The 27837-nt window shown below is 38.0% G+C and overlaps 1 protein-coding gene across 1 annotated transcript; it reads right to left on the bottom strand.

Moving 5' to 3' along the window:
* Positions 1-482: 482 nt before the first annotated feature.
* Positions 483-27827, bottom strand: sh3bp5b (SH3-domain binding protein 5b (BTK-associated)). The gene is made up of 9 exons (XM_055210688.2): positions 27131-27827; positions 26605-26667; positions 23077-23205; positions 13595-13759; positions 13382-13512; positions 12845-12887; positions 9923-10142; positions 2893-3204; positions 483-1840 (listed from the first exon to the last, which is right to left on the bottom strand). The coding sequence occupies exons 1-9, from the start codon at positions 27209-27211 to the stop codon at positions 1641-1643; spliced, it is 1344 nt and encodes a 447-aa protein (XP_055066663.2). The 5' UTR covers positions 27212-27827; the 3' UTR covers positions 483-1640.
* Positions 27828-27837: the final 10 nt, after the last annotated feature.

The following is a 27837-nucleotide window of genomic DNA, read 5'->3' as shown; positions in this document are numbered from 1 at the left end:
AATAGTCTCCTTGGTTACTTTCAATAGCAGAGGAATATTTTCCAGCACTAAGTAGTGTAGTGCGCCTGCTGCAGCCATGGTGCGGCAGGGAGGTCCTTGATTGTTATGCCGGAATGAGAGTATAGTCCTGTATCGGCCTAGAAAGTCACAACTTTTAATTTTCTGTCGGTCTTAGTACATGATGTAACTAAAGAAGAGTCACGTTTTAAACAGGAAAAACATCGAAACTGTTTGGTTATTTTCTAGCGCGATGCTAATGGTCCAATCAGATTCAATGGACCATGCCAAGCCATGCCAAAAGTGCTAGCGCCAGACCCGGAGATCAGCTGAATGGATTCCAAAACGGCAAAAATCAAATGTTTAACTCTAGGGGAGCTGGAAATGAGCATATCTTCAAAAAAAAGTGGAACGTACCTTTTACGTTATTACAAAAAACAGAGTGTTTATGACGCTTACTCATTTCTACAACAAGTGAACACAACTTTTATGACGTTACTGACAATTATTTTACTTCATTGTGTAACAATACATATTTTATTTATTTTGAAAACAACTTTTCCAGCTTTGTAAACAACAAAAAGACTAAACGCCATAAATCACAAAAAATACTGGTATGAGGTTTCTTTTATATCCTTAGCGACAGACTAAAGAACAGTACATTCAGGAGAGACAGTACAAGACCATCTGAAAAGACAAAGAAAAACGACACAAGGTCATACAAAACACCAGTTTATCTACTGCCTAGACCTGTGACTATAAATCCAGCAGCTACTGTACCAGCTTGATAACACATTCAATAATTATCATCTTGATCTGTACAGGAAATCTTAACCATAAACCCTCAATCCCCTTTATAACAGTGCAGGTACAGTAAATCTTGTCAGCCGGAAGACAGAGCGAGTCTGCATATATTGCTTTAAATCATTACATATGGACTAGGTCTTTTACATACAAGAAGAGAAACAGGGTAGCATGCACTTGTAAGGGACATTGAGGTGGTGACTCAATCTTGGCTTTTTTTCCTGCTGCAGCAAAGAAGCAGATGTGTCTTGCATTATTTTCATCTTTTAGATATGTTGGTGCATGTGATGATCTCCAGCGATGTATACATGCACAAGTGTCCTAGCTACACATTAACTCGAACGGTTGTAAGATTATACTGCCACACAAATGGTTCTGTATAATGACTGTCCCGTGACACTGTTATACATTACAGACAAAAGTGCACAGATCTACATTATATTAAAACGACGCATTTCATAAAGCTCTCCAGTAAGAAGACAAGTGCTAACTACAGGAATGTCTGTAGACAAAATCATCACTTTTTAAAAGTTATATTGTAGACTATGAAATGTGTGAGATGTTATAATAGTGTTCACAATAAATAATAACATTTGCATGATCTTCTGACTCGTTTTCTTTTAAGAGTGCTTTAAGTCAGTTCTCCAAAAGATCAAAAGATTTTTCTCTTCGGCACATCGTGTCACAGTCTTTCCAAATACCCGTGAGATCGAGCAAAAGTTGGCAGAACATTCTGGACAGTGAGAGAAAATGGACCGAAGTGACGCTGCCGAAGAAGCTGATGGGTGGCATTAGCACGCACGTTATGAAGATGGATACATCGGTGTCGGCTACTGCGGTCACACCCCGTCGAGCACGATTGTGGTTGGGGAGGAGTGCTGGGTAAGACTGAGAGGGTCAGTGTTTTTTTTGCTTTCTGTTCGGATAAGTTTTAGTGACAACAGGCGAAAACGACTATTTAGACCAAAGGTCGTTTTGGTGCCGCTGTTGTTGTTGAGACTGTTGTCCAGTACAGCTTCAGCGCCCTCGGCTCGGTCGCCTGTACACAAACAAACAGGAGGAATAAGTTAAATAGCAAATTATAAAAAATCTTTATTATTAGTGAACAAACATGACTTGTCAATTGATCAATATCTATTAAAAAATAAACCCATAAATCAACATGTGCTAAGGAAAAAATACATTTGGGTGATTCTCACGAAATCAGATTTAGAAGGTGTCCAGTATCAGAATTTTTAAAAAGCCCTTGAAGCCAATTTTTTTGCACATAAAAGATTAAGGTCTGAACTTACTATAAACATTATTTTTAGAGGATTTAAAAAATATTTCTTATAGAATTATTTACATTTTAGATTATCATTATCAAAAATTATCATTACCGCAACATGATATGACATTAAATATATGCATTTACAAACTTATGTTACGGTAATGAGAACTAAAAAGTTGTCTAGGTACTATGAAAAACTACATTTTTACTTTTATCTGGAGAGAAAAAAACAATGATTGAAAATTGTTGCGGAGGATGAGAAAATTGGTCTTGGACACATTTATATTCCTTATTATTGTCTATACATTTACCAATGATCACCAAATACCACATATTTCTTTACTGTTAATGTTTATAGTATAACATGCACTGAAGCTTTTTATTTTTTAGATTTTTTAATTATAAATATTTCCATGTCAGAGAACCCAAATCCAGTCATGGACACGTTGCGGTAATGAACATTTTCTCCTTAAATGTGGAAAAAAACAACTAAATTGGTTTGTATGATGAAATTTGAAATCATGTGCAAAATAGTACATGAAGAGATGTTTGTAACTGTATGCTTCTTATTTTGATAGCATTTACTTTTCTATTAAAATGTTTCATGACACCTCATAAGTCTAATTTCACGAGAATCACCAATTTCCTCTCTTGCAAACCATCGAAGATTAATGATCCCAACCACACAAAAGGGCACAGGTGCAAGCAAGCAAGAGACCATAAAACCGAAAATTGTCTCGCAGGAAAAACTAGGGCATGCCTGAATACAAACTTGCATATGCCGCATTTGGGTATCATCCATCACTGCAAATGCTTCTCACCTCTCTCCAGATCGCATTCGGGGGAGGAGGCCCCGCTGCATTCGCTGCGAGGGCCCAGGATGGGAGACATCAGACTGAAGTCAGACAGTGAGACGGTGCCGGGCAGATCGAGGCTGCAGGGACGAGAGGAGGGGGTGGAGGACGAGGAGGACGGAGAGGCAGACGACGAGGAAGACGAGGAAGAGAAGGGACATGGCAAATCCAGAGGGCTGATCATCCCCAAGCTGAAGCTGCTGGTGGACTGAGTCTCAGAGTCTTCCTCAGACATAGCCCTGGAGCTGCAGTTTTCGTCCTCATAGGACCCAGATGCCACTGTTGGAGTCAGAGAAATATCAGTCAAGGACAAGGAGACAAAACGTACACTTTTATATACATATAAAGAAGAAATATATGTTATTACTACCAGTTTTAGACACACCTCATCATCAATCCAGTAAAAATAATTTGAAAACTATCAAATAATATATATATATATATATATATGGGACTAAATGCGTTATAACATTTGTGAAATAAATTTTATATGAATATTTGTTTGTTATGTTAAAGGAATAGTCTACTCATTTTCAATATTAAAATATGTTATTACCTTAACTAAGAATTGTTGATACATCCCTCTATCATCTGTGTGCGTGCACGTAAGCGCTGGAGCGCGCTGCGACGCTTCGATAGCATTTAGCTTAGCCCCATTCATTCAATGGTACCATTTAGAGATAAAGTGAGAAGTGACCAAACACATCAACGTTTTTCCTATTTAAGACGAGTAGTTATACGAGCAAGTTTGGTGGTACAAAATAAAACGTAGCGCTTTTCTAAGCGGATTTAAAAGAGGAACTATATTTTATGGCGTAATAGCACTTTTGGGAGTACTTCGACTCGCCTGAAAAGTCCGCTCCCCTTCTCACTCTCATAATGGGAGAGGGAGGGTGTTACTGCGCCGAGTCAAAGTACTCCCAAAAGTGCTATTACGCCATAAAATATAGTTCCTCTTTTAAATCCGCTTAGAAAAGCGCTACGTTTTATTTTGTACCACCAAACTTGCTCGTATAACTACTCGTCTTAAATAGGAAAAACGTTGATGTGTTTGGTCACTTCTAACTTTATCTCTAAATGGTACCATTGAATGAATGGGGCTAAGCTAAATGCTATCGAAGCGTCGCAGCGTGCTCCAGCGCTTACGTGCACGCACACAGATGATAGGGATGTATCAACAATTCTTAGTTAAGGTAATAACATATTTTAATATTGAAAATGAGTAGACTATTCCTTTAAGTTAATGTTTAGCTCCAATAAGTCTTTCTACTGCATGTAAAGCATTCCTGTGGCTGCCCTTTGAATGACCCTGGGCTCATAAATGCTGATCCTATCATTTTCTCTACTTTACTGCTCTAGTCATATCTTTAAAAAAATCACATGCATTCATCCATCCCAGGGTCAGTGAACACCACAGGAAGAAAGATCACGCGCCATCAAACAGAACCACAATACTGACTGATTTCCTGAACCTGCATCTTCCATTGGTTGATCAAACTAAAATTACCACTGCCTACTGTTTTCAAATACTATAAATTCGTACATACCACTTGACTTGCCTACTGATTTTAGCCTACTATATAGTATGGAAGTAGGGATTTCAGATGCAACGTGAGAAAATTACTTTGCTGTTTAGTGTTATTAAAGGCACAATATGTAATTTTCACCGCTAGAGGGCGCTATACAACAACATTGGTTTAGCTTGATAACGCTATGAAACAATGTGAAATCAAAGAAGTTGTAGTCTGCACCTTCATTGTCGATAGGAATCAAGAGGACAGTTCTCACAAATAATGTCCATGGATGACGTAATGAAATTAAGTTTTATAACTGTAACATTTTTACGTTTGCCTATGTGGCTTGATAGAAACCACAACAGTTTGGTGTACTAGATGTTACAGCTACCACTTCTGCATACGGTGCTGCACAGATCGACTGTCGTTTGACATCAACTTGCTTTTGACTCACTCTTGCAATACTTTAATGTCATATGCCGACTGGTCTGTGCAATGCCACCTGAAGTCAAACACACCTATGATTTCTATGGCAGCAAAAGTGGAAACTGAGGGTAACCTGGACATCAAGCCATTGACCAGTCCTTCCAGAAAAACGCTGAGTATTTTGTGATTGTTGTGGGCAAAAATCCTCGATTTGGAAATAGGCGGGAACTTGCCGAAACTGCCGGGACTTGCCGAAACTGCCGGGACTTGCCGAAACTGCGGGGACTTGCCGAAACTGCGGGGACTTGCCGAAACTGCGGGGACTTGCCGAAACTGCGGGGACTTGCCGAAACTGCGGGGACTTGCCGAAACTGCGGGGACTTGCCGAAACTGCGGGGACTTGCCGAAACTGCGGGGACTTGCCGAAACTGCGGGGACTTGCCGAAACTGCGGGGACTTGCCGAAACTGCGGGGACTTGCCGAAACTGTTTGCAGCTTTTCAATGATGTTCACGTCGCATAATCACGTCACTTCATAACATTCCCATGGCAACAGGGGACATGGCTGCACTTGTGTGAAGTAAATGCAACATTTTTCAACTTTTTGCTAAGATATAGGTGATTTTTGCTACGAAAATGCGGTGTATTTTAAAAAATGCGGGGACTTGCCGAAACTTGCCGAAACTGCGGGGACTTGCCGAAACTGCGGGGACTTGCCAAAAATGCGGGGACTTGCCGAGACTTGCCGAAACTGCGGGGACTTGCCGAAACTTGCGGGGACTTGCCGAAACTTGCGGGGACTTGCCGAAACTGCGGGGACTTGCCGAAACTGCGGGGACTTGCCGAAACTGCGGGGACTTGCCGAAACTGCGGGGACTTGCCGAAACTGCGGGGACTTGCCGAAACTGCGGGGACTTGCCGAAACTGCGGGGACTTGCCGAAACTGCGGGGACTTGCCGAAACTGCGGGGACTTGCCGAAACTGCGGGGACTTGCCGAAACTGCGGGGACTTGCCGAAACTGCGGGGACTTGCCGAAACTGCGGGGACTTGCCGAAACTGCGGGGACTTGCCGAAACTGCGGGGACTTGCCGAAACTGCGGGGACTTGCCGAAACTGCGGGGACTTGCCGAAACTGCGGGGACTTGCCGAAACTTGCCGAAACTGCGGGGACTTGCCGAAACTTGCCGAAACTGCGGGGACTTGCCGAAACTTGCCGAAACTGCGGGGACTTGCCGAAACTGCGGGGACTTGCCAAAAATGCGGGGACTTGCCGAGACTTGCCGAAACTGCGGGGACTTGCCGAAACTGCGGGGACTTGCCGAAACTGCGGGGACTTGCCGAAACTGCGGGGACTTGCCGAAACTGCGGGGACTTGCCGAAACTGCGGGGACTTGCCGAAACTGCGGGGACTTGCCGAAACTGCGGGGACTTGCCGAAACTGTCGCATAATCACGTCACTTTATAACGTTCCCATGGCAACAGGGGACATGGCTGCACTTGTGTGAAGTAAATGCAACATTTTTCAACTTTTTGCTAAGATATAGGTGATTTTTGCTACGAAAATGCGGCATATTTTAAAAAATGCGCCCCCCCGCATAAATATACGGACTTTGGCTGATTATGCGTTGAATCATGCGATCGCATATTCACATTTTTCTGGAGGGACTAATTGACAACTGACCCTATTAAGCAAATCGCTGCTTAAAACTGAATTCAAACATTGTTGACAAAATTTGGGATAACGCAAGTACACATGTGAACAAAATAAAATACTCCTGAGCTAGTGATTTTGAGATATTTTAATGCAAAAATCTTACATATTGTGCCGACAGGCAGAAAGAGAAAAGTATAGGTCTATTTTAACCTTGTACTGTGCATTTAAAATTACAAACTTCACCTTCAAAAATGTGACAAATAAAGTTAAACTGCCTGTAAATTGCAATAAAAAGGACTGTATGGTGTTTTGAGCTGTTTAAGTTTTAAATTGTATCTCACCTTTCTGATTAGATCAAAAACATAAAACCTGTAACAGAATTGTTAACTAAATTAAGAGCTTTTTAAAATGAGAGCCAAATGAGTGTCAGACATCATTAACTACTGTGTAGAAACCTCCATTAGAATAACATCAATTGCACCATATCTCTGCAGTACAGTTAGAGCGGGGAGACATTAAAATCAGTCTTCTATCACTACTGCAGTAGATACATTTAAAGTGCTGTGTTAAGGAACATTCACATTATGGACGATAATGATAACTATAAAGATAAATGCATTAGCATTCACACCAGCGGATGATAAAAATTATGTTAATTCTGTACTTGTGCTGCAGTGTTACAAACATTAAGATGTGGTCATTAACAGTGGTCGACAACCCGCTGTTGCTTTACCTTTCCCATAGGTACATAAAAATCTTCAAAGATGTGTTTGGAAAGGCCGTTCCTCTGTTTTAGGTTCACCGTGTAGTTTTTAGCGGCTTCTGTCGGTGAGATTGTGAACTGCAACCAAAGGCTTATTTCACAGCTCACTAGTGATGCGCGGATCGGGTTGCGGCAGTTATAGAAATTATAACTTTATTGCGGGGCGAGTTGGGGTGGGTCATTAAAATCAAAATAAAAAAACATGTATGTTGCCTCTAATTCCCTGTAGAATATATTAAATATTTGGGAATATTTTTATTAGGTTCTTTGAAAAGGTTAAATTACGTAGGCCTACGTGGCAACGTAATTTACGCAATGTAACTTGATATCCCCAAACCTTTGGCGTCACGTCAAGGAAGCGCCAAGTAGCTCTCGCTGCCAGCCACAACAACAAAATAAACGGAGAATTAAAAGATGAAAGACGATCTGCGGGAGAAATTAAGGTAGCGAATCTGTGAATAGATAATACAAACGCTGCTTTGTAAATGTTGAAAATGTTTATCATTATCCTATCTCTATATTAATATGACCATGCTGGTTTCTATGGTTCATTCGCGTATGTTGTTGTCAGTTTACAGGGCGATGTAATCTAATGGCTGTTTCCAAGCACTTTTAGGCTGAAATAAAGCCTCTTTTTATTTACATTACAAATAGCTAGTATGTCTATTCTAATGGTCGCGGGTGCGGGGCGGGTTGTAAAAATAGATACAGTGCTGCGGGGCGGGCCAAATATTTTATTGGAAAAAACGCCGAGCCGCGCATCACTACAGCTCACCCCTCTCTTTCAAAACACATAGTGAAGCTACAGTAGCTGACACAGGACAAACACGTCATCATCTGAGACAACGTAGTGACAAAACACGCACTATTATAGAACAGTTTGTCCGTTTAGGGCTACAATAGAAACAAATCAGTGTGAAATGGTTACTTCCACGTAAGGGAACTCATGATATCTGTAGATAAAAACAGCTCATTTTAAAGGCATAGTATGGGTTTTTAGCGGCATATAGTGGTGAGATTGCGAATTGCAACCAACCTCAATTTCGAAACACAATGAGAAGCTACGGTAGCTGCTACAGGACAAACATGTCATCGTCTGAGACAACGTAAGGACAAAACCCGCTCTGTAATGTGGAGGGGACTTCCATGTGAGGAGACACGGTGTATGTAGATAAAAACTGCTTACATTAAGGTAATAAAAACAATACAGTTCATTATGTAAGGTCTTTATACACCACCAATAATATAGTTATGTATATTATATTGCATTTCTGTCAAGAGATCATTCTAAAAATTACAAAATGCACCTTTAAGGGAGGTGTCGTCTTTTGAAGACCTTTTATTTATGCATGCAAGTCGGTATCAGTTTCAAAGCATCCTGGACATCATGAAAGAGGACATCAGCAGGGGCCAAACAATATTCAGGAATCCAATCAGGAATCAAAGACTATATGGTTTTATCATTCATCAGCCGGAAAAATTGCTTTGAAGTCATCCCAATGATATAGTTTCTTTGTATCTTTATCTCTATAGTTCTTGACTTCACTATTCTTTGAAATTGAGAATGATTTTAAAAACATAAAATAGTAATCATTATCAACCATAATGGCCCTACACAGAGACCTAATTCAATACTACACAGACGGGTCAGACTAAGAAAACAAGATTGTGTTCTGCTTGAAAACACCCAACTTGATTATTCCATATATTCAATCTATTTTATTTCACCTCCAAATCCAATTCTGCTGAGGTCAGGAAAAGTCAAAAGGCTTTTTAGTGAACAAAGGCGGTTTGGTTATAAAGCTAAATGTGTTCTTATAAATCAAAGACGACAGATCTTTTAAAAGAAAGTACACCTAGTACACCAAAACAAAAATGTGCCTTGCTATACAATCACAATTTTAATCAAACAATATATTCTATTCATTATGTGTTACCTAAAAAAAATAACATTTAGCATCTACCACCGAAAGCAGCATTTATAAGGTACTGTAGATTTAGATGGTAAGGCATAACATTTTTTGCAATGGCAACTAGTATATTTCCCATCAGCTCTTAACCTCTTTGCCTTCTGCGTGATGGATTTGAAACACTTCACATTAATGGTCTCTCATGCATGCAACACAAACAATGCTTAGAAAGCACACAAGGGACTCGGCAAGCACTCGATTGACTGCCATTGATTCTGACACTGCAATTTTGTTAAGCCAGATAAGCAGGAACAAAATATGTGACCCTGGACCACAAAACCAGTCATAAGTTACATGAGAATATTTGCAGCAATAGCCAGCAACAATACATAAATTATCAATTTCTTTTATGCCCAAATCATGTTCCATAAAGATATTTTGTAAAGTTCCTACTGTGAATATACCAAAATATATTTATCGTAAGTAATATGATAAGGACTTTATTTGTAAAACTTTAAAGGCGATTCTCTCAAAATTTTGACCACCAGATATTAGATTTTCAAATAGTTGTATTTAAAGCAAAACTTGGCTATTCCAAAAAACCATACATCAATGGAAAGCTTACTTATTCGTAAGTATGTATATGTATGAATCTCAATTTTAAAAAAAATTAACCCTGGTTTTGTGTTTCAGACTCACATGTGTTACAAAGCTCTGCTTGATGACTCACTTGATATTCCGTCAGACTCCATTTTGAAGCCAGAGAGATCCTCAGCGATGACACCATCGCCCTCTGAACCCACGCCTCTCTCCCGCGGGCCCATGCCTGATGAACGTCTCCGCTCGTGGATCTCATCGGAGATCATCTCCAGGTTCCTCAGGGCTGATTTATAGTCCCCTTTGGCTTGCGTGAGCTTGGCCTGCAGATCATCCACATTCTTCTTTAGTTGCTAAAGAGAGGACAAAAAAATGAAAAAATAACTGTTGACTGTAGTTACTATTATTTATCAAAATATCTTCTTTTGAAGAATAAAGAAACTCATACAAGTTCAGAACAACATGAGGGTGAGTAAAGGATTTTTGGGGGAACCATCCCTTTAAAGGGACACTGCCCTTTGTTTGAAAATATGCTCATTTTCCAGCTCCCCCAAAATTAAACATTTGATTTTTACAGCTCTGGCTGTACCACTTTTAGCTTAGCTTAGCATAATCCATTGAATCCGTTTAGACCATTAGCATTGTGCTAAAAAATAACCAAAGAGTTTCAATATTTTTCCTATTGACTCTTCTGTAGTTGCATTGTGTACTAAGACGGACGGAAAATTAAAAGTTATGATTTTCTAGGCCAATATGACTAGGAACTATACTCTCATTCTGGCGTAATAATCAAGGACATTGCTGCTGTAACATGGCTGCAGCAGGCGCAATGATATTACGCAGTTCCCGGAAATATTCCCCTTGGTTACTTTTTAAGCAGGGGACTATTTTCAGTTGCTGCGTAATATCACTACGCCTACTGTAGCTATGTAGCAGCAAAGACCTTGATTATTACGCCAGAATGAGGGTATAGTTCCTAGCCATATCTGACTAGAAAATCACAACTTTTAATTTTTCGTTGGTCTTAGTACACAATGTAACTACAGAGGAGTCAAGTTTTAAATTGGAACAATATCGAAACTGGTTATTTTTAAAATTATTTTTTAGTGCTGGGCAAAGATTAATCGCGATTAATCGCATACAAAATAAAAGTGATTATTGGTATAATATATGAGTGTGTGCTGTGTCTAATTATTATGTATAAATATATACACACACATTCATGTATGTATTTAAGAAACATTTACATGTTTACATATATTTATTTATATTTTTGTATAATCTATATTAAATATACATTTAAAAAATATATATATATAAATAAATAAACAATTCTGAAATGAATATATGTATGTGTGTGTGGTTACATATAGATAATAATTAGACACAGTACACGCACATATATTATGCAAAAAATCACTTTTATTTTGTATGCGATTAATCGCGATTAATCTTTGCCCAGCACTAATTAATTTGTATTATTTTTAGTGCAATGCTAATGGTCCAATCAGATTCAATGGACCATGCCAAGCCACGCTAAAAGTGGCAGCTCCAGACCCGGAAATCAGCTGAATGGATTCCAAAACAGCAAAAATCAAATGTTCAACTCCAGGGGAGCTGGAAAATGAGCATATTTTCAAAAAAAGTGGAGTGTCCCTTTAAGGTACATACAAAGATAAAGTGCTCTACCAATAAAAATTATTATCTCAATCTGTTTGAATCTTTGTTTAGTGGAAAACATTTAAAAATCCATAAAATATGCATTTACTTGTGATGTATAATGGTCTAGGTCAGGGGTCTCCAACCTTTTTGTGAGCAAGGGCTACCACAATGGATAAATCTGGGGGGTTACTTTTTTTCTATAGTCTACTCAAAACTTTTTTATTTTACTTGTTGATAAATATTAAAGGAATAGTCTACTCATTTTCAACATTAAAATATGTTACTACCCCAACCAAGAACCGTTGACACATCCCTCCATCATCTGCGCGCGCGCACGCAAGCGCCGGAGCGCGCTGCTACACTGCGATAGCACTTAGCTTAGCCCCATTCATTCAATGGTACCATTTAGAGATAAAGTTAGAAGTGACCAAACACATCAACGTTTTTCCTATTTAAGACGAGTAGTTATACGAGCAGGTTTGGTGGTACAAGGTAGAACGTAGCGCTTTTCTGGGCAGATTTAGAAGAGTGACTGTGTTTTATGGCGTGGTGGCGCTGTTGGGAGTACTTCAACTCGCCTGAAAAGTCCGTTCCCCTTCTCACTCTCATAATGGGAGAGGGAGGGTGTTACTGCGCCGAGTCGAAGTACTGCCAAAGGTGCTATTGCGCCATAAAATATAGTTCCTCTTTTAAATCCGCTTAGAAAAGCGTTATGTTTTATTTTGTACCACCAAACTTGCTCGTATAACTACTCGTCTTAAATAGGAAAAACGTTGATGTGTTTGGTCACTTCTGGCTTTGTCTCTGGATGGTGCCGTTGAATGGATGGGGCTAAGCTAAATACTATCGAAGCGTCGCAGTGCACTCCAGGGATTATGTGCACGCACACAGATGATAGAGGGATGTATCAACAATTCTTAGTTAAGGTAATCACATATTTTAATATTGAAAATGAGTAGATTATTCCTTTAACATACATAAAAGAAGCCAAACTAATATAAAAAAAATCTAATAATTAATATTAAAATTAAGACTATTAATAGAATGTGCTTTGGTGGGCAACTCACAAACTCCGTGTGGGGAACCTTGTTGGAGACCACTGGTCTAGGTTATTACATATACATTAACATTATTCATATAGCAGACACTTTTATCCAAAGTGATTTACAAATGCGAGAGCATTTAACATTTTGTCTAAGTCGCCAACAACAAACATAGTCTTCAATATTAAAAAGTGTTTTAAGAGAAAAGATTTCATTTGCACTTTTCCATGCATTAGTTATAAGCAATCTTTATAAAAGATTTACAGTATAAGAAATTTGTAAATCATTAGTATAAATGCTACTTCATAGCAGAATTACATATGTTTAGCATGATCAGTGTGCAACAGTACCTCAAGCTGCAGGTAATATTTTGCCTTCATTTCAAAGTAGGGCCTGGGGAAAAAGAGGAAGAGCGATTAGACCTACACCTAAAAATACCCTGTGTGTATTACTATGGCAGGTGTTCTCCGTATACTGATACACTGGGCAAATCCTGAGTGAGAGGATTAGAGAGATACAGACAGAAAACTGCGTACCTCTATAAGCCTGCTGAGTCATAATATGAGAAACCCCCTCCCCTCATATACCCATCTGATTCACTTTGCACCTTTTTCTGACAAAAAAAAAAATGCTTACCTAAACAGGAAGAGTCATTTTTTGGAGACAACCAATGCATATTCTCTGACAATAAAATTTTGACTTCCAAAAATTGTCATCCATTTAGATTTGAACTGTGATTTATTGTATGCAATATGTATCTGCCATTCTTCCTCACATTTGCACAGGAGAAACCATTGCCATCATATTAATATTGGCAACATACAGATTCTTACTGGGATGTAGTGCACAGAGGCCACTGAAACAATTGCATACTCATTCATGCATACTTAGACTTGTTGATGGTGCGTTTGAACTTCTTCTCCAGCTGTTTCATACGGCCCATGGCGGCATTGTACTTGGCTGCCGTCTCTTTGTGCTGCAGCTCACTGCGTGATTTGATCTGCTCCGCCTCCATCACCTGCACATCAAAAAGCATGTTTGAGTATTTCGTGAAATACTAAATTTTATCGTCCAGTCCAGCAGATCTTTGTGCCACTCACTCGCTGCGTGGCGTGGTTGAGCATCTCCTGCCAGGCCGAGTCGAACTGCCGCTTGTCGTCCTCCAGGAGCCTCTGTTCTGCCAGGGAGATAGTCTCCTTGGCCGCACGCAGCACCTCGGTGGCCCTCTGGAAGTCCTGCGTGGACCTCTGTGCTTCCAATTGAGCCTGAAGAGTAAACAGAGAGCAGATTTGTAAGCAATCAGTGCCTGACGCCATGGGCGACAGCCAACTCTCCAACACGATTAAACATTCAAAAGAACAATGTTGGCAGATTTTGATCGCCCCCACTCTGTACCAGCTGGATAAAGATCATAAGTCTTATCTCGCCTCCTTCCATCAAACTTACTGTGCATAATAAGAAGAGCTTTTAGTGAATCATTGTTATATTCAATGATGCAATATATAAGCAATTCACACTTAGTAAAAAAACAAAGATGGATAGATTTCAGATTCAGCTTTAGCAAGCAGTTTATAAGATGGGGAAACTTTAAATGAGCTCTTCTTGTGTGATGACATATTTAAGCATACAGTCATAATCCTTTCCTATTCTTTCACCTTTAATCTTCGTGTTAATTCTGACAGTAAAAGCCTGTAGAAACCTCTAAAAAACAGCTTTGCAACCAACAACTTTAAAGGGCACATATTATGCCCATTTTTACAAGATGTAATATAAGTCTCAGGTATGCCCAGTAAAGTTTCAGCTCAAAATACCCCACAGATCATTTATTATAGCATGTCCAAAATGCCCATATGTTTGTACCTTTAAATGCAAATGAGTTACTGCTCCTCACTCCATTACTAAAAGAGATAGTGAGCGCTTTGAGTTAAAAAAAAAAATTTATTCCTGTGATTACAGTGTGAGACAAAAGTACCTCGCAATTGAGATATAGCCTGAGATATAGTTACCGGTATGTCTGTGTTTTTATTCGGAGTTGTTTGGTGCGTGATGACAGACAGCCCTCATACATGTCATCATATTGCTTAGTTGATCTGTCACTTGTGCAGCTCGGACATTCACGTAACCAAAGGTTTTTACGAAGGCAGATAAGGTAAGTGGTCGCGCAATTGATGTCTCTCCTTTTGAATCGCGCTCAGGCACGAATGCGCTCACACCATAACCTTCCACGCCTGAGCCCAAGTGAACCGCACTCCATCCCAACCCTGCAACCCGGCCGGGGAGCAATTAACCAAACCGCGCCCGGGCGCGGTACAGAGCGATCCCACTAGTCAAACGAACCAGGCTAGATCATTCCTTCTAGGTTTATTAGGCCAAAAATCCTGTTGCAGGTTCTGCTGTTATCACTTATCTGTACAAAAAGTGATCCAGTATTAGCATATAGGTAACCCTGGACCACAAATCCAGTCATACGTTACACGGGTATATATATGAAGCCATAGCCAAAAATACATCGTATGGCTCAAAATTGTCGATTTTTATGCGAAAAATCATACGGATATTAAGTAGAGATCATGTTCCATTAAGGATTTTGTAAATTTCATGTTGTAAATATATTAAAAATTGATCATTAATAATATGTGTTGCTAAAGACTTCATTTGGACAACTTCAAAGCGATTTTCAATATTTTGATTTAGCAATATTTTGATTTTTTTGCACCCTCAGGTTCCAGATTTTCAGATAGCTGTATCTCGGGCAAATATTGTCCTATCCCAGTGGTTCCCAACATTTTCCACTTCAAGGCCCCCTGCTTGCCCACAACAATATTTGAAGGCCCCTTACTCACTCAATTCTTTCCAAATAAAATTAACTAGAGCTTGGAATGACTACTAGACAGATGTATATTCGCTACTAAAATGGCCAAATTTCTTGCTTGTTTTTGCTTATTTTAATGCTTGTTTTGTTCATCTTAAGGACCCCTTGGAAATCTGCTGGCTCCCCCCTGTGGGAAGAATAGGTTCTATGTTTATTCAGCTTTCAGATGATGTATAAATCTTAAAGGATTAGTCCATTTTCTTAAAAGAAAAATCCAGATAATTTACTCACCACCATGTCATCCAAAATGTTGATGTCTTTCTTTGTTCAGTCGAGAAGAAATTATGTTTTTTGAGGAAAACATTGCAGGATTTTTCTAATTTTAATGGACTCTAATAGAGCCCAACATTTAATACTTAACTCAACACTTAACAATTTTTTTCAACAGAGTTTCAAAGGACTATAAACAATCCCAAAGAGGCATAAGGGTCTTATCTAGCAAAACAATTGTCATTTTTGACAACAAAAACAACAAACATACACCTTTAAAGCACAACTTCCTGTCATGTAGATCCGGTCGTGATGCGCCAGCTGACCCCACGCAATACGTCATGACGTCAAGAGGTCCCAGAGGGGGAACGCGAAACTCCGCCCTAGTGTTTACAAGCGTCTTGAAAGAGGACCGTTCCTACGTTGTTGTATGTCAACTGATACTAATTAATGTCTTTGTGGCAGTTTATTGTTTAAAATGGTACGCAAATGTGTGTTTTGCATATGTAACACGTGACCTCCCTACGTCACTACGCATTTACGTTAGGTCGCGCTGGACCGGACCTAGACGAAAAGTTGTGGTCTAAAAGAGCATATTTTTTATTTTTCTTGTCAAAAATAACAATCGTTTTGCTAGATAAAACCCTTATGCCTCGTTTGGGATTGTTTATAGTCCTTTGAAACTCCGTTGAAAAAAACGGTTAAGTGTTGAGTTAAGTATTAAATGTTGGGCTCTATTAAAGTCCATTAAAATTAGAAAAATCCTGCAATGTTTTCCTCAAAAAACATAATTTCCTCTGGACAGAACAAAGAAAGACATCAACATTTTGGATGACATGGTGGTGAGTAAATTATCTGAATTTTTCTTTTAAGAAAATGGAATATCCCGTCAATTTAAAAAAATTATATTATGACTACTTTTGTGGTCTAGGGTCACATACGTCTTATGACAGAATGACTGTAACTGCATCATAAAACCCATTACCCAGTGAATGATACACCCTTTTCTACTATAAAACCCAGACAGACTAAATCTGAACATCTACAGGTATCGACACTATAAATGGCAGTCACATGGATATGTAATAATCTTAGGGATAATCCTGCACTTGCTCCTTTCAGTCCCTTTTCCTACAGTCTAACACACAAGCTATTTTTAGCTCAGGCTTCAAAGTTGATGTGATGCGGCATTGCTGAGGAAAGCTGACAGCAGGGGATCAGCGCAGATCCACAACGCAAAGGACACAGGGTGATGGGAGAGCTGTATCACAACAATGCAAGATGATCAGTAAAGACCAATATGTGCACAAACACTAGGCATTACTGTCAACCCAAAGACATAGAGAAGTAAGGGATAATTTGCAGCCAAATTATTTATTATTACCAGCAACACAGATATGGACCATGAAATGCTACAATTGACCAATCAGAATTAGGCAGAGAGGAGCTGGACCTCAGAAAGAAGAGTGATAAAACGCAACATCATTTTTTATATTTTACATTAAAGTCTTGTGTGAGCAATACTTACTTTAAAACAGTCAGTACACTACATATACTTTTGTAAGCTTCATAGGAAGTTCATGGGAGGATATGAGTTATATAATAATTTCCTGAGGAGTCACGTGTAGTCACTCAAGTTCAGAAGTCCTTCACAAAGCTAAACTGAGCTGATTATTACATCCATTAAGATTAAACAAAAACTTAAGCGCAGAAAAAGAGCCGTTTGTATACAGACAAAAACTGTATGTCTATAAATAGAGGCTACAGTCTTTTTTTACTTTATTCACTACACCTTTTGATCTTTCTAATCTAATTCTGCCAAAAATTGCAGTAGAGGCTGTTTAAAATGTCTAGTGACCTAGTTGAGATGCTGGTTTGATGTTAAGTTTCCAGACTCTGGGATAGAAATAATGACGTGACTTGGAAAACAAGATAATTTGTAATGCATTCTGTATCTCGGACTTGAGATTGTCTTTTTAAAGACAAGGCTTCTGCACACACATCCTGTCAACTTGGACATCCTGGTTATCTCTAAGCTTTATTATTTTATTAAGGACAAAAAATCACTTGCCCTCGACTAAATTAAATCTATAAAATCCCAAGTTGCTTTTTTGCATTTTTAAATAATTTGTAGCTTTATGATAAATATAGCCATTATAAAATTTTCACTGTTTAAAGATTAGCGACTTAAGGTGGGGTATCAGAGGTGTTATGACTCATAAAAAGCTTTGATTCAAGTCCCAAACTGCAATATAAAATAGAGCCATTTGCACAAATAGCTGATTTCCAAAAAGTAGACATTCCCAAACCAGCACATCCACAGGGATAAAGCCAGATTCCCATAATAAGAGATCAAGAGGGGTTCTGCTAACAGAGTCTTTATTAGTTATCCCTACTTTTATCCCAGAGTTTATTTAATTTCCTGTCAGCACTTGTGAGGATGGTGACATGGGTAAGACGACAAGCAATGAGAGATTGACATGCAGGTTATTTATGAGATAAAGGAATTTGGAGACGTCTGTTGCAAGTCAATCAGATATGCTTTCCTCCAGATCCACAGCCAAACACTGAGGAACATTATCTGTGACATTTTGTCGTAGTGAATTATGACTCACAATGTTTAAGTGCCAAAATAGCGTAATCACGCAGACAAAACAATTTATCCCAGACAGACCCAGACGAATACTACAGAGATTATTTTTCATATTTTCGGTGTTACGTTTCAGAAAAAATAAGCAGAATGGATCAACATATGAGAAGCTCAGATGCAAAAGTACCTAAATGCCACCTCTGTCAAAAATGAAATATTAAAGAGCACCTATTTCATTGCTAAAAACAACGTTATTTTGTTTATTTTATATAATATTTAAAAAAAACTATTATTTTCCATATACCATACATTTTTGTAGCTCCAGATATCCTGCCTTCCATAAACACTTTGGTTTTGTACAAAACTCATCGATCTAAAAAAGCGCTGTGTGCCTGATTGGCCAGCTAATCTGTACATTGTGATTGGCCTGAATACCTCTGACGTCTTCCAGAAATGTGACGCTCCTTACCATGTTTGAAAGATTCGCTCAGAATGCAATGCTAACAGCAGAGTCCAAGAGGGAGGAATTATGATAATGTCGGCCTTGTCTACATCACCAATCCCAGGAAGTAAACTGTTGCCTACAATCCATGTGTTTGTTGTAGTCCAAGTAAAGAGATTTACGTTGGAGATGATAACTCGCGCCATCGCTTACTTTGGGGTTTGTACCTTTTGCATATCGTTATAACATGTACTAATACACACTCACACACAAAAGGAAATGTAAAAATGTGAATCGGACCATAGGGGATCGTTAATGCTCTTTGCATGTATTATATGTTTAGATGCGCTTAATCCCAGCCTAAGTCCAATTACAAATACCACTTTGTTGGCAGAATCCATTAAGTGTCTGATAAAAAAAATGCTCATACAAAAAAACATGTCAGATGCACTAAGAGGGTTTTGCATCTAAGCTCTATGATAAACGTATTTTAAACACTATGCCTAAGCCAAAATATTCAACACAATGAGTAAAAAAAATGTGTAGAGCTCTCTTCAGTCTTAACAGGCCTCATTTATTCAAGTGGGCTTACTATGGTTAGTGGGCGGTCTGATGAAAGTCCCTGCATAGATGCATTTAAATTCATTACCATGATGTTTTGCAACAGCCAGGAAAGCATATTTTATTTGCCGCAATTCTTATGAAATACCACCAAAATAGCAGACCAAAAACGTCATCTGGGACAAAGAGGGAAACAAAGTTTTATACTCAAGTAACCCTGCCTTTGAAAATCCAGCTAATTTCAATTTTTTTATTCTACTTTCTACATAAAATCATGCTACATAATGTAAAGACCATTATGTGAAAACATATCCTTAAAACATCAGACAAGTAATACACAATGCTGACTGTTATAGTTTCCTGTATTTACACCTCATCGTTGATTCTATCCAAACCCAAGCTAACAACAGCTGCAGAAGCACTACAATCCATATATTATTTTAAAAAGCTTTTGTATGAATGTGTCATTTTAAACACATCAGTATACATGTAAATGAGTTCATTTGGGTTTTTGTGTACTGAATTTGTTTTTATAGTGCATCAAAGAAGAAATTGATCTTTTATGATATGGCCCCTTTAAAATGAGAAAAGGCTTTATACTGAGATATACTTTGCAATGTGGCACCACAATAACTGATCTCTGATAACTGTCTGACAAAACCACATGAGCATCTATATATAGCACAATGTCTTAGAATAAAATAGATGGTTTGTCTTTGCAGAAGTCAGATCAAACCAAAAGTCAACTAAATACGTTTACATTTGAATTAGAAGGGATTTTTATTACACTAACTGGCAAAAGAGCAGATATAGAAAGGAGGAAATAAAAAGTCACAGCCACATACAGACTGTGCAGAAATAAAACAAGCTGCAGAAATGGAAAGCGGTTATCTTACAGCATCACAGCAGTCAAGTGTTCACTGCAAAGAGAAAACCAAGAGACCGAAATGGTGTAAAAGATATTTATCATTTACTCACCCTAATGTTGTTTAAAACCTATATGAGTTTTTTATTCTGCTGAACACAAAAGAAAATATTTTGATAAATGATGGTAAGCACACACTTGATGGTACCCGGGGTATTCTCACGAAAAACCATTGAAACACCACAGCACTAATGATTTTAGCTTTAAAATGTGTAATATAGTAACATTAAAAAGCATCAGAATTAACACAATTCTGTGTTCTTCCTTGCACAATGTGTGATTTCAACATAAGAAGTTATAATTGTAACTTATAAAATAAATGGATGTTTTGCTAGACTACTTTAGATGACAGAAAAAATATTTACTGAATATTCATGTATGATAATAATGAAGAAAAATTAGGAAAATGATGTGTCCATGCCTGATGTTCTCATCCACCGCAACACTTTTTGAGAACAGTTTAAGCACACATACAGAATTTTAATAAAGTTTGATTTTGAGTGACCAAGCACATGGACCAGTTACTTCAAGATGGCTACCAGGTAAGATCATTTTTTTTACAGTTCATTTGAAATATTGTCTTGTCAGAATGCTTACACGACATTTTGATTATCATTACCGCAACAGATGCTTATTAAATGTTAATTTAATTAATAGAAGCATAATACTTTGATTTTAAATGCATGTGCAGAATCTCCAAATTATGTTCTTTCAGGTTTGTCATGTCATTTTGAAAATATGTCAGTGTTGATGTTTTCTGACTGTTGTGGTAATGAGATTTTTTAGGACAAATTTTTTTTAATTATGTTACAAAAAGTGTTAAATGATAAGTACAAGTTTTTAAATTAATGTTCCCATTTACTCCAGACTTTGTTTTTCAATGTCTGGTGGGAAAAAAGTAAATTTAAGCAATTTTTACATTTTCATGCTTGACATTTTTAAAACCAAGTTTTCGTGAGAATCACCCACCCACTGACTTCCATAGTAGGAAAAACAAATACTATAGAAGTCAATGGGTACTGCGACCTGTGTGTTTAACATCAATGATAAAAATATCTTTTCACTTCACATTTTTCATACTTAAACCCATAGACAACACAGAAGACTGAGTTTCTGAAGTCAGGGTTTGTCCCTAGAGGAAGAAAATTCTTTTAAAAACCCCTGTGCTGTGTCAGTGAATTAAATAGGCCACTTTCGATTCTTTCTTCATGGAGTAGAAAACTTCTCTGCCCCACTTTCACAGTAGGTCAACACTCCCATCGTAGCTGATTCAGTCAATTAAAGTTCACCAAGTGAAACCAGGAACTTCGCTACCAAAAGGAAGCCAAAGCAACAGAGCAATTTTACACCCTTTTTACAACCACCAAACACAGCTGCAATACTCCAACTGAAGAAAACTGATAATGCCTTTTCAAAATAGCACCAACTTTTGAGAAAAGGGAACTGAGATTTGAACATTCGCAATTTCGATATATCATTTTTAGGCCTTGCTGAATAGAACCAACCACCTGTCACTGATCTACAGTTAAAGCTACAATACAGTCCATGACATACCAGATATCAGGCAGATTGCAAAGTAAGCACCAAAGAGGAATTAAAAATTGAAGAAGTGAATTGATAACGTGATAACTATAGGGGAAACTAGTGTTGTGTGATATGATATGTCACATAGTGAGATCGCCGATACATGACAGTGTCAGGGAGGGGGGACGATAGTTTACTCATTTATTTATTTGTTTATTTTTTACTCATTTATGACAAGCCACTGGATTGGTGGACTAATAAACAGAAGCTGTTTCACCATAATGGGTCGTATACACCAAATGCGAGTTCAACGATTTGCGCAAGTAGATTACATACAAAGTCAATGCAAAGGTGCAAATATATGCAAACTCGCACAGGGCAATACGAATACAAAACAAGCGCTATTTGCCTCAAATGAGTCTTCGCGCAATAAAAATATTCAAATGAAGAGTAAAATTCGCTTTACACACAGTTAAATCCTGTGAGTAATCTAAAGCAAGGAACGAGATTCTTCGCATTTTGTGTGCACTGCGTACACCCCAAATGCAAAGCATCACGTTCCTTGCTGTAGATTACTCACGGGATTTAAATGTGTGTGTCATGCTAATTATTTATTTTTTTAACTTGCACAAAGACGCGTTTGAGGCGAATAGCACGTGTTTCGTGACAATCGCGCCACCCAATTCGCATCATTCGCATTGGCCCAAGCCAGTTCACGTCTATTCGCATTTTTGCATTGACTTTGTATGTAATCTACTCGCGCCAATCATTGAATTCGCTGATGTAACATGGCTGCAGCAGGCGTAGTGATATTACGCACGGCCTGAAAACAGTCCCCTTGGTTACTTTCAATAGCAGGGGACTGTTTTTGGGCACTGCATAATATCTTTGCATCTCCTGCAGCCATGTTACATCAGCAAAGTCCTTTATTATTACGCCAGTTTGAGAGTATCTGCCAACTTTTAATTTTCCATCAGTCTTAGTATACGATGTAACTACAGAAGAGTAAAGTTTTAAATACAAAAAATATAGAAACTGTTTTTTTTTAGCGCAATGCTAATGGTCCAATCAGATTCCATGGACCATGCCAAGCCACGCTAAAAGTGCTATCGCCACACCCGGAGATCAGCTGAATGGATTCCAAATTGGTAAGAATCAAATGTTTAACTCTAGGGGAGCTGAAAATGAATATATTTTTATTAAAAGCGGAATGTCCCTTTAAACATCATGCCATTAATCCGTTCACATCATTGATGCCCATGCACTCTGAAATTTCTTGAATGCCAGGGCTCACCGCTGGTTTATAACCCCTGCATGCATAACAACCTCTCTAGTGCAAGTAAATGCCAGAGCCACACGCATTACAAGCTCAGGTGTACGAGCTTCAATTGTATCGCCTATTGGCACAATTCTAGGAGAAACGTTTTAGGGATCCTTGTTTTGATTTTGTTGGCTCACCTGTCGCGCTACCCGCCGGGCCTCCCAATATGGTTTTGATTCCTCCACTGCTTTGCCGATCTTCTTCAGCAGTTCATCCAGCTTTAGTGTAGCTTCAACCAGCACTGAGCGAAACTTCTGCCTGGCATCCTAGAGACAAACCAAATGTGAATGATCAGTATGGATGGATATGTTTGGATTGTAAAGTTAAAAAATCTTACTGCATTCTTTGCAGTATACAGTGTATACTTTTTTGCAGTTAATTAAAATTTAGTTGAGGAGCTCAGATGCAAAAGCCCTTAAAAATTAGATAATGATTTTAACCGAATGCTCTCTGCACATATTATAGGTTCATCAAATACAACCCCAAATCAGAAAAAGTTGGGATACTGTAGAAATTGTGAGTAAAAAAGTAATGGAATAATTTACAACTCTCATAAACTTATATTTTATTCACAGTAGAATATAGATAACATATCAAATGTTGAAAGTGAGACATTTTGAAATGTCATGCCAAATATTAACTCATTTTGGATTTCATCAGAGCTACACATTCCAAAAAAAGTTGGGACAGGTAGCAATAAGAGGCCAGAAAATTTTATAGGTACATATAAGGAACAGTTGAAAGACCAATTTGCAACTTATTAGGTCAATTGGCAACATGATTGGGTATAAAAAGAGCCTCTCAGAGTCGCAGTGTCTCTCAGAGGTCAAGCTGGGCAGAGAATCACCAATTCCCCCAATGCTGCGGCGAAAAATAGTTTTCTGAGTTTCTCAGAGAAAAACTGCAAAGAGTTTGAAGTTCTACAGTGCGTAATATCATTCAAAGATTCAGAGAGTCTGGAACAATCTCTGTGCGTAAGGGTCAAGGCCGGAAAACCATACTGGATGCCCATGATCTTCGGGCTCTTAGACGGCACTCCATCATATACAGGAATGCTACTGTAATGGAAATCATAACATGGGCTCTGGAAAACTTCTAGAAAACATTGTCAGTGAACACAATCCACCGTGCCATTCGGCGTTGCCAGCTAAAACTCTATAGGTCAAAAAAGAAGCCATATCTAAAGATGATCCAGAAGCACAGGCGTTTTCTCTGGGCAAGGCTCATTTAAAATGGACTTTGGCAAAGTGAAAAACTGTGGTCCAGCGCTCATTTCAGAAACCTGCATCTCTGATGGTATGGGGTTGCATGAGTGCGTGTGACATGGGCAGCTTACACATCTGGAAAGGAACCATCAATGCTGAAAGGTTTATCCAAGTTCTAGATACATATGATCCCATTCAGACGTTGTCTCTTTCAGGAAAGACCTTGCATTTTCCAACATGACAATGCCAGACCACTTATTGCATCAATTACAACATCATGGCTGCTTAGAAAAAGGATCCGGGTACTGAAATGGCCAGCCTGCAGTCCAGATCTGTCACCCATAGAAAACATTTGGTGCATCATAAAGAAGAAGATGCGACAAAGAAGATCTAAGACAGTTGAGCAACTAGAAGCCTTCAACAACATTCCTATTCCTAAACATTGGTCCTCCTCCAGCTGTTCCTTATATGTACAGTTAACTTTTCTGGCCTCTTATTGCTACCTGTCCCAACTTTTTTTGGAATGTGTAGCTCTCATGAAATCCAAAATGAGTCAATATTTGGCATGACATTTCAAAATGTATCACTTTCAACATTTGATTTGTTATCTATATTCTATTGTGAATAAAATATAAGTTTATGAGATTTGTAAATTATTCCATTCCTTTTTTACTCGTAATTTCTACAGTGTCCCAACTTTTTCTGATTTGGGGTTGTACTTTCGCTTCAAATCAACTTAATCTCGGCCTCAGGCAATTCAGAATAACTGGTTTTCTGGCAGAATCCATTAAGAGTCTGATTTGAAATGTTCATTTACAAGAAAAGGTCAGACACACTTAGCGGGTTTTGCATCTGAGCTCTTCGGTTATAGTTTACAACAAACATGAAGTACTTTATGTAACAACATAAAGCAGACTGTAAAAAAATAGCACATTAAAAATGAGTAAAACGAGCCTAGCTGTAATTAGATTTGCAGAAAGACATGTAAGGAACTTTTGAACAACAAGCGAATGTTTTTCTGTGTTATAAAGAAGCTTTTTGTACAATTAATTAGATTATTTATCTCCATTAGTAAAACTTTCTAAGGAAAAGTAACAAGATTAAGCCCCTTTCGTCAAAACACAGATTATTACAACAGACATCCCAATGTAAAAAATACATACGATTAACAGTTCTCAAGTCTCTCTTAAAGGGCAATAGGGACAATGACGCAAAAGCAATGCTAATTTGTCAAATAGTTCATGAGTCATGAGTTTTCAAAACAAGCATCTGTGTATAAGGGTCAAGGAAGTCAACACATTTACACCCAAATAACACATTGTGCCCTGTTTCAATGTCAAGCAGTAATGTTTGATGTTTTTTGTACACACATTAGGAGCTTGTTTTGTCATTGACCCATATGGTCCAAGCTCGTGAGATTGAGTAGAGAAGGGGGCTAATTTGCATATTCATAAATCCATGAATATACTAAATAAGGACAGACTGTAGAGTTACATTCATGCTTTTTTAAAGCATGAATAAATTACTATCACAGGAAAAACTTTTACATATGCTGGTATGATGCTCAAAGATGATTTTTAAGTGATAAAATTATCACCTGCAGGGACTTTAACAGAGGATTACATTTGGACATATGTGTAATATTAAATCAAAGACTATGTATATTTAACCACACATATAAACTACAAAGCTCCTGTATATCTAGCACAAGTCTTCCACTTTACTCCTTCTATTTGCAAAAAGGAAGAAAGGTAGATGTCAACACTATCTGTATTCCTGTGTTGACGCAAATACCCAAGACAAAAGACAACATGACACCCTTCATTATCATTCTTTATCCTTGATAGTTGCCTGTTCTTTATAACACAGACCAGATAAGATATATTCACTGATGTACACTGTGTATTTGCTGTGTACTCTGCAATATTCAAATATGAAGGACACAGCTAGTCATGTTTAATATCTGTGAACAATAAAGCTTCAGCAAATGGAAATAAACACAATAATTGAATTACTGTGATTGCTGTAGAAATCGACAAATAGGAGAGAAATTCTGTTTTGACTCTTGTTTTTGACCCATGGACTACAGAATAGCTAATTCATCTTATTAAGTTATTACATTAGGAGGACAGGCCCAAACAACTAACTAAGGAATAGCAAGAATAATGTATGAATGCATAAAGGTTACACACTATATGCTTTGTCCTGGGTTTACAACCAGATTCAATGAACTTTGAAAGATTTTATCCACAACGACTTACAGTACCTTCAAGCTATACGTTATATATCAGTATGGGACTTAACCCATGACCCACTGGACATATGAAACATGGGACATATGACCTATATTAACATTTTACCATCTACCATTAAAAGTCTGAAAATATCATTTCTATAGAGAACTGAAAACTAAAGAAACTATATTAAGGACAAACTTTTGTATGTCAGATGCATTCATACCTCAAGCTCAGTTTCACATCGATTGATGTCATCTGTGGACTGGTTAAGTTTTTCAAGCTCTCTCTATAAAGAAAGGTCATGGGATTTGTTAGGAAATATTTAACAAAATGCATTAATATTTAAACAGTATTTATGCATATTTCACCTCTCTTTGCGCCCCCTGCTGGTGAACTGAAATTAATTATATTTGGGTTTTTAAAATAGTCATTTTTGTCTTCCAAATTGTATCTCTTCAATATGAGATAATGATAAACAAATAAAGTGAAAAACGAAAGCACGTTTTGCATTTATTATTCATTTCCAAACGGATACTGATGGACGTAAAATTCACACGTAATCAATAATAAACATGTTGCTGCGAATTAATCAATAACACAGGAGTCATTATCCAACACCATAGCCAAAACGTAATCAAATTAGTCTAAATTATATTATTGTCTTTAAAATTAAACTTCATTTCATGCTATTTGTTTTTACATTACAAATCAAAGACAAATGCACAGATATCAATGGCACATTGTAATACCTGGATTCTTGGATCCACTTCCTCTTCCTCGGGTGATTCAAATTCCTCGTCCGACTTGTTCTCTTTATCCATGCTGTCCATTTGATTATTTTATTGTATTTTACTGCAGAAAATGCTGAACAAAGAGATTCCTCCTGAAGACCTATGTGGTTTCTTTACGTCTACAGGCTACCAGAAGCGTCGTTTGGAGACGAATTATTCATGAATGCCAAATAACATTCCTTCACATTTAAATTGATTTTTGACTAAGAATGTAAATGAAGAGATATTCGCGTCTCAGCTGTATGCTGAGCGAATGCGGCACACGCGCACCGTTGTGCCGTTTGGGAGAAGTGAACACAGTCTGTTGGTACCGCCCCCTTGCTGAGACTTTAGTAAGTAGGTGTGCTCGACTTTACGCGGGGCTGCGTACGGCGTATGACATTGAAATATCGCGAGAACGAGTTAAAAGCGGACATTTTAACGTTGTGCTCGCGATACTTGCGACAATAGGTATGCGCACCGCAGTATGAAGTCAAGCGCACATTTTCTTGTCACCAAAGAATGATAAAAGAACACTGTAAAAGCTGATAAGGGTACAGAGCAACGTATTTTAAAGAAAAGTTTCCAAAAACATACATTATCTGCATCATATCTATTTCAAAATATTCTCAAGGCTTTAGGCCATAGATAAATGTATGCCTAGCCAAAAATGCACATTTTACATC

The sequence above is a fragment of the Misgurnus anguillicaudatus genome, chromosome 10 (assembly GCF_027580225.2).
Source record: "Misgurnus anguillicaudatus chromosome 10, ASM2758022v2, whole genome shotgun sequence".
NCBI classification, from domain to species: Eukaryota; Metazoa; Chordata; class Actinopteri; order Cypriniformes; family Cobitidae; genus Misgurnus; species Misgurnus anguillicaudatus.
Note: the sequence above shows the minus strand (reverse complement) of the source record. Positions and strands in the feature narration are given on the sequence as shown.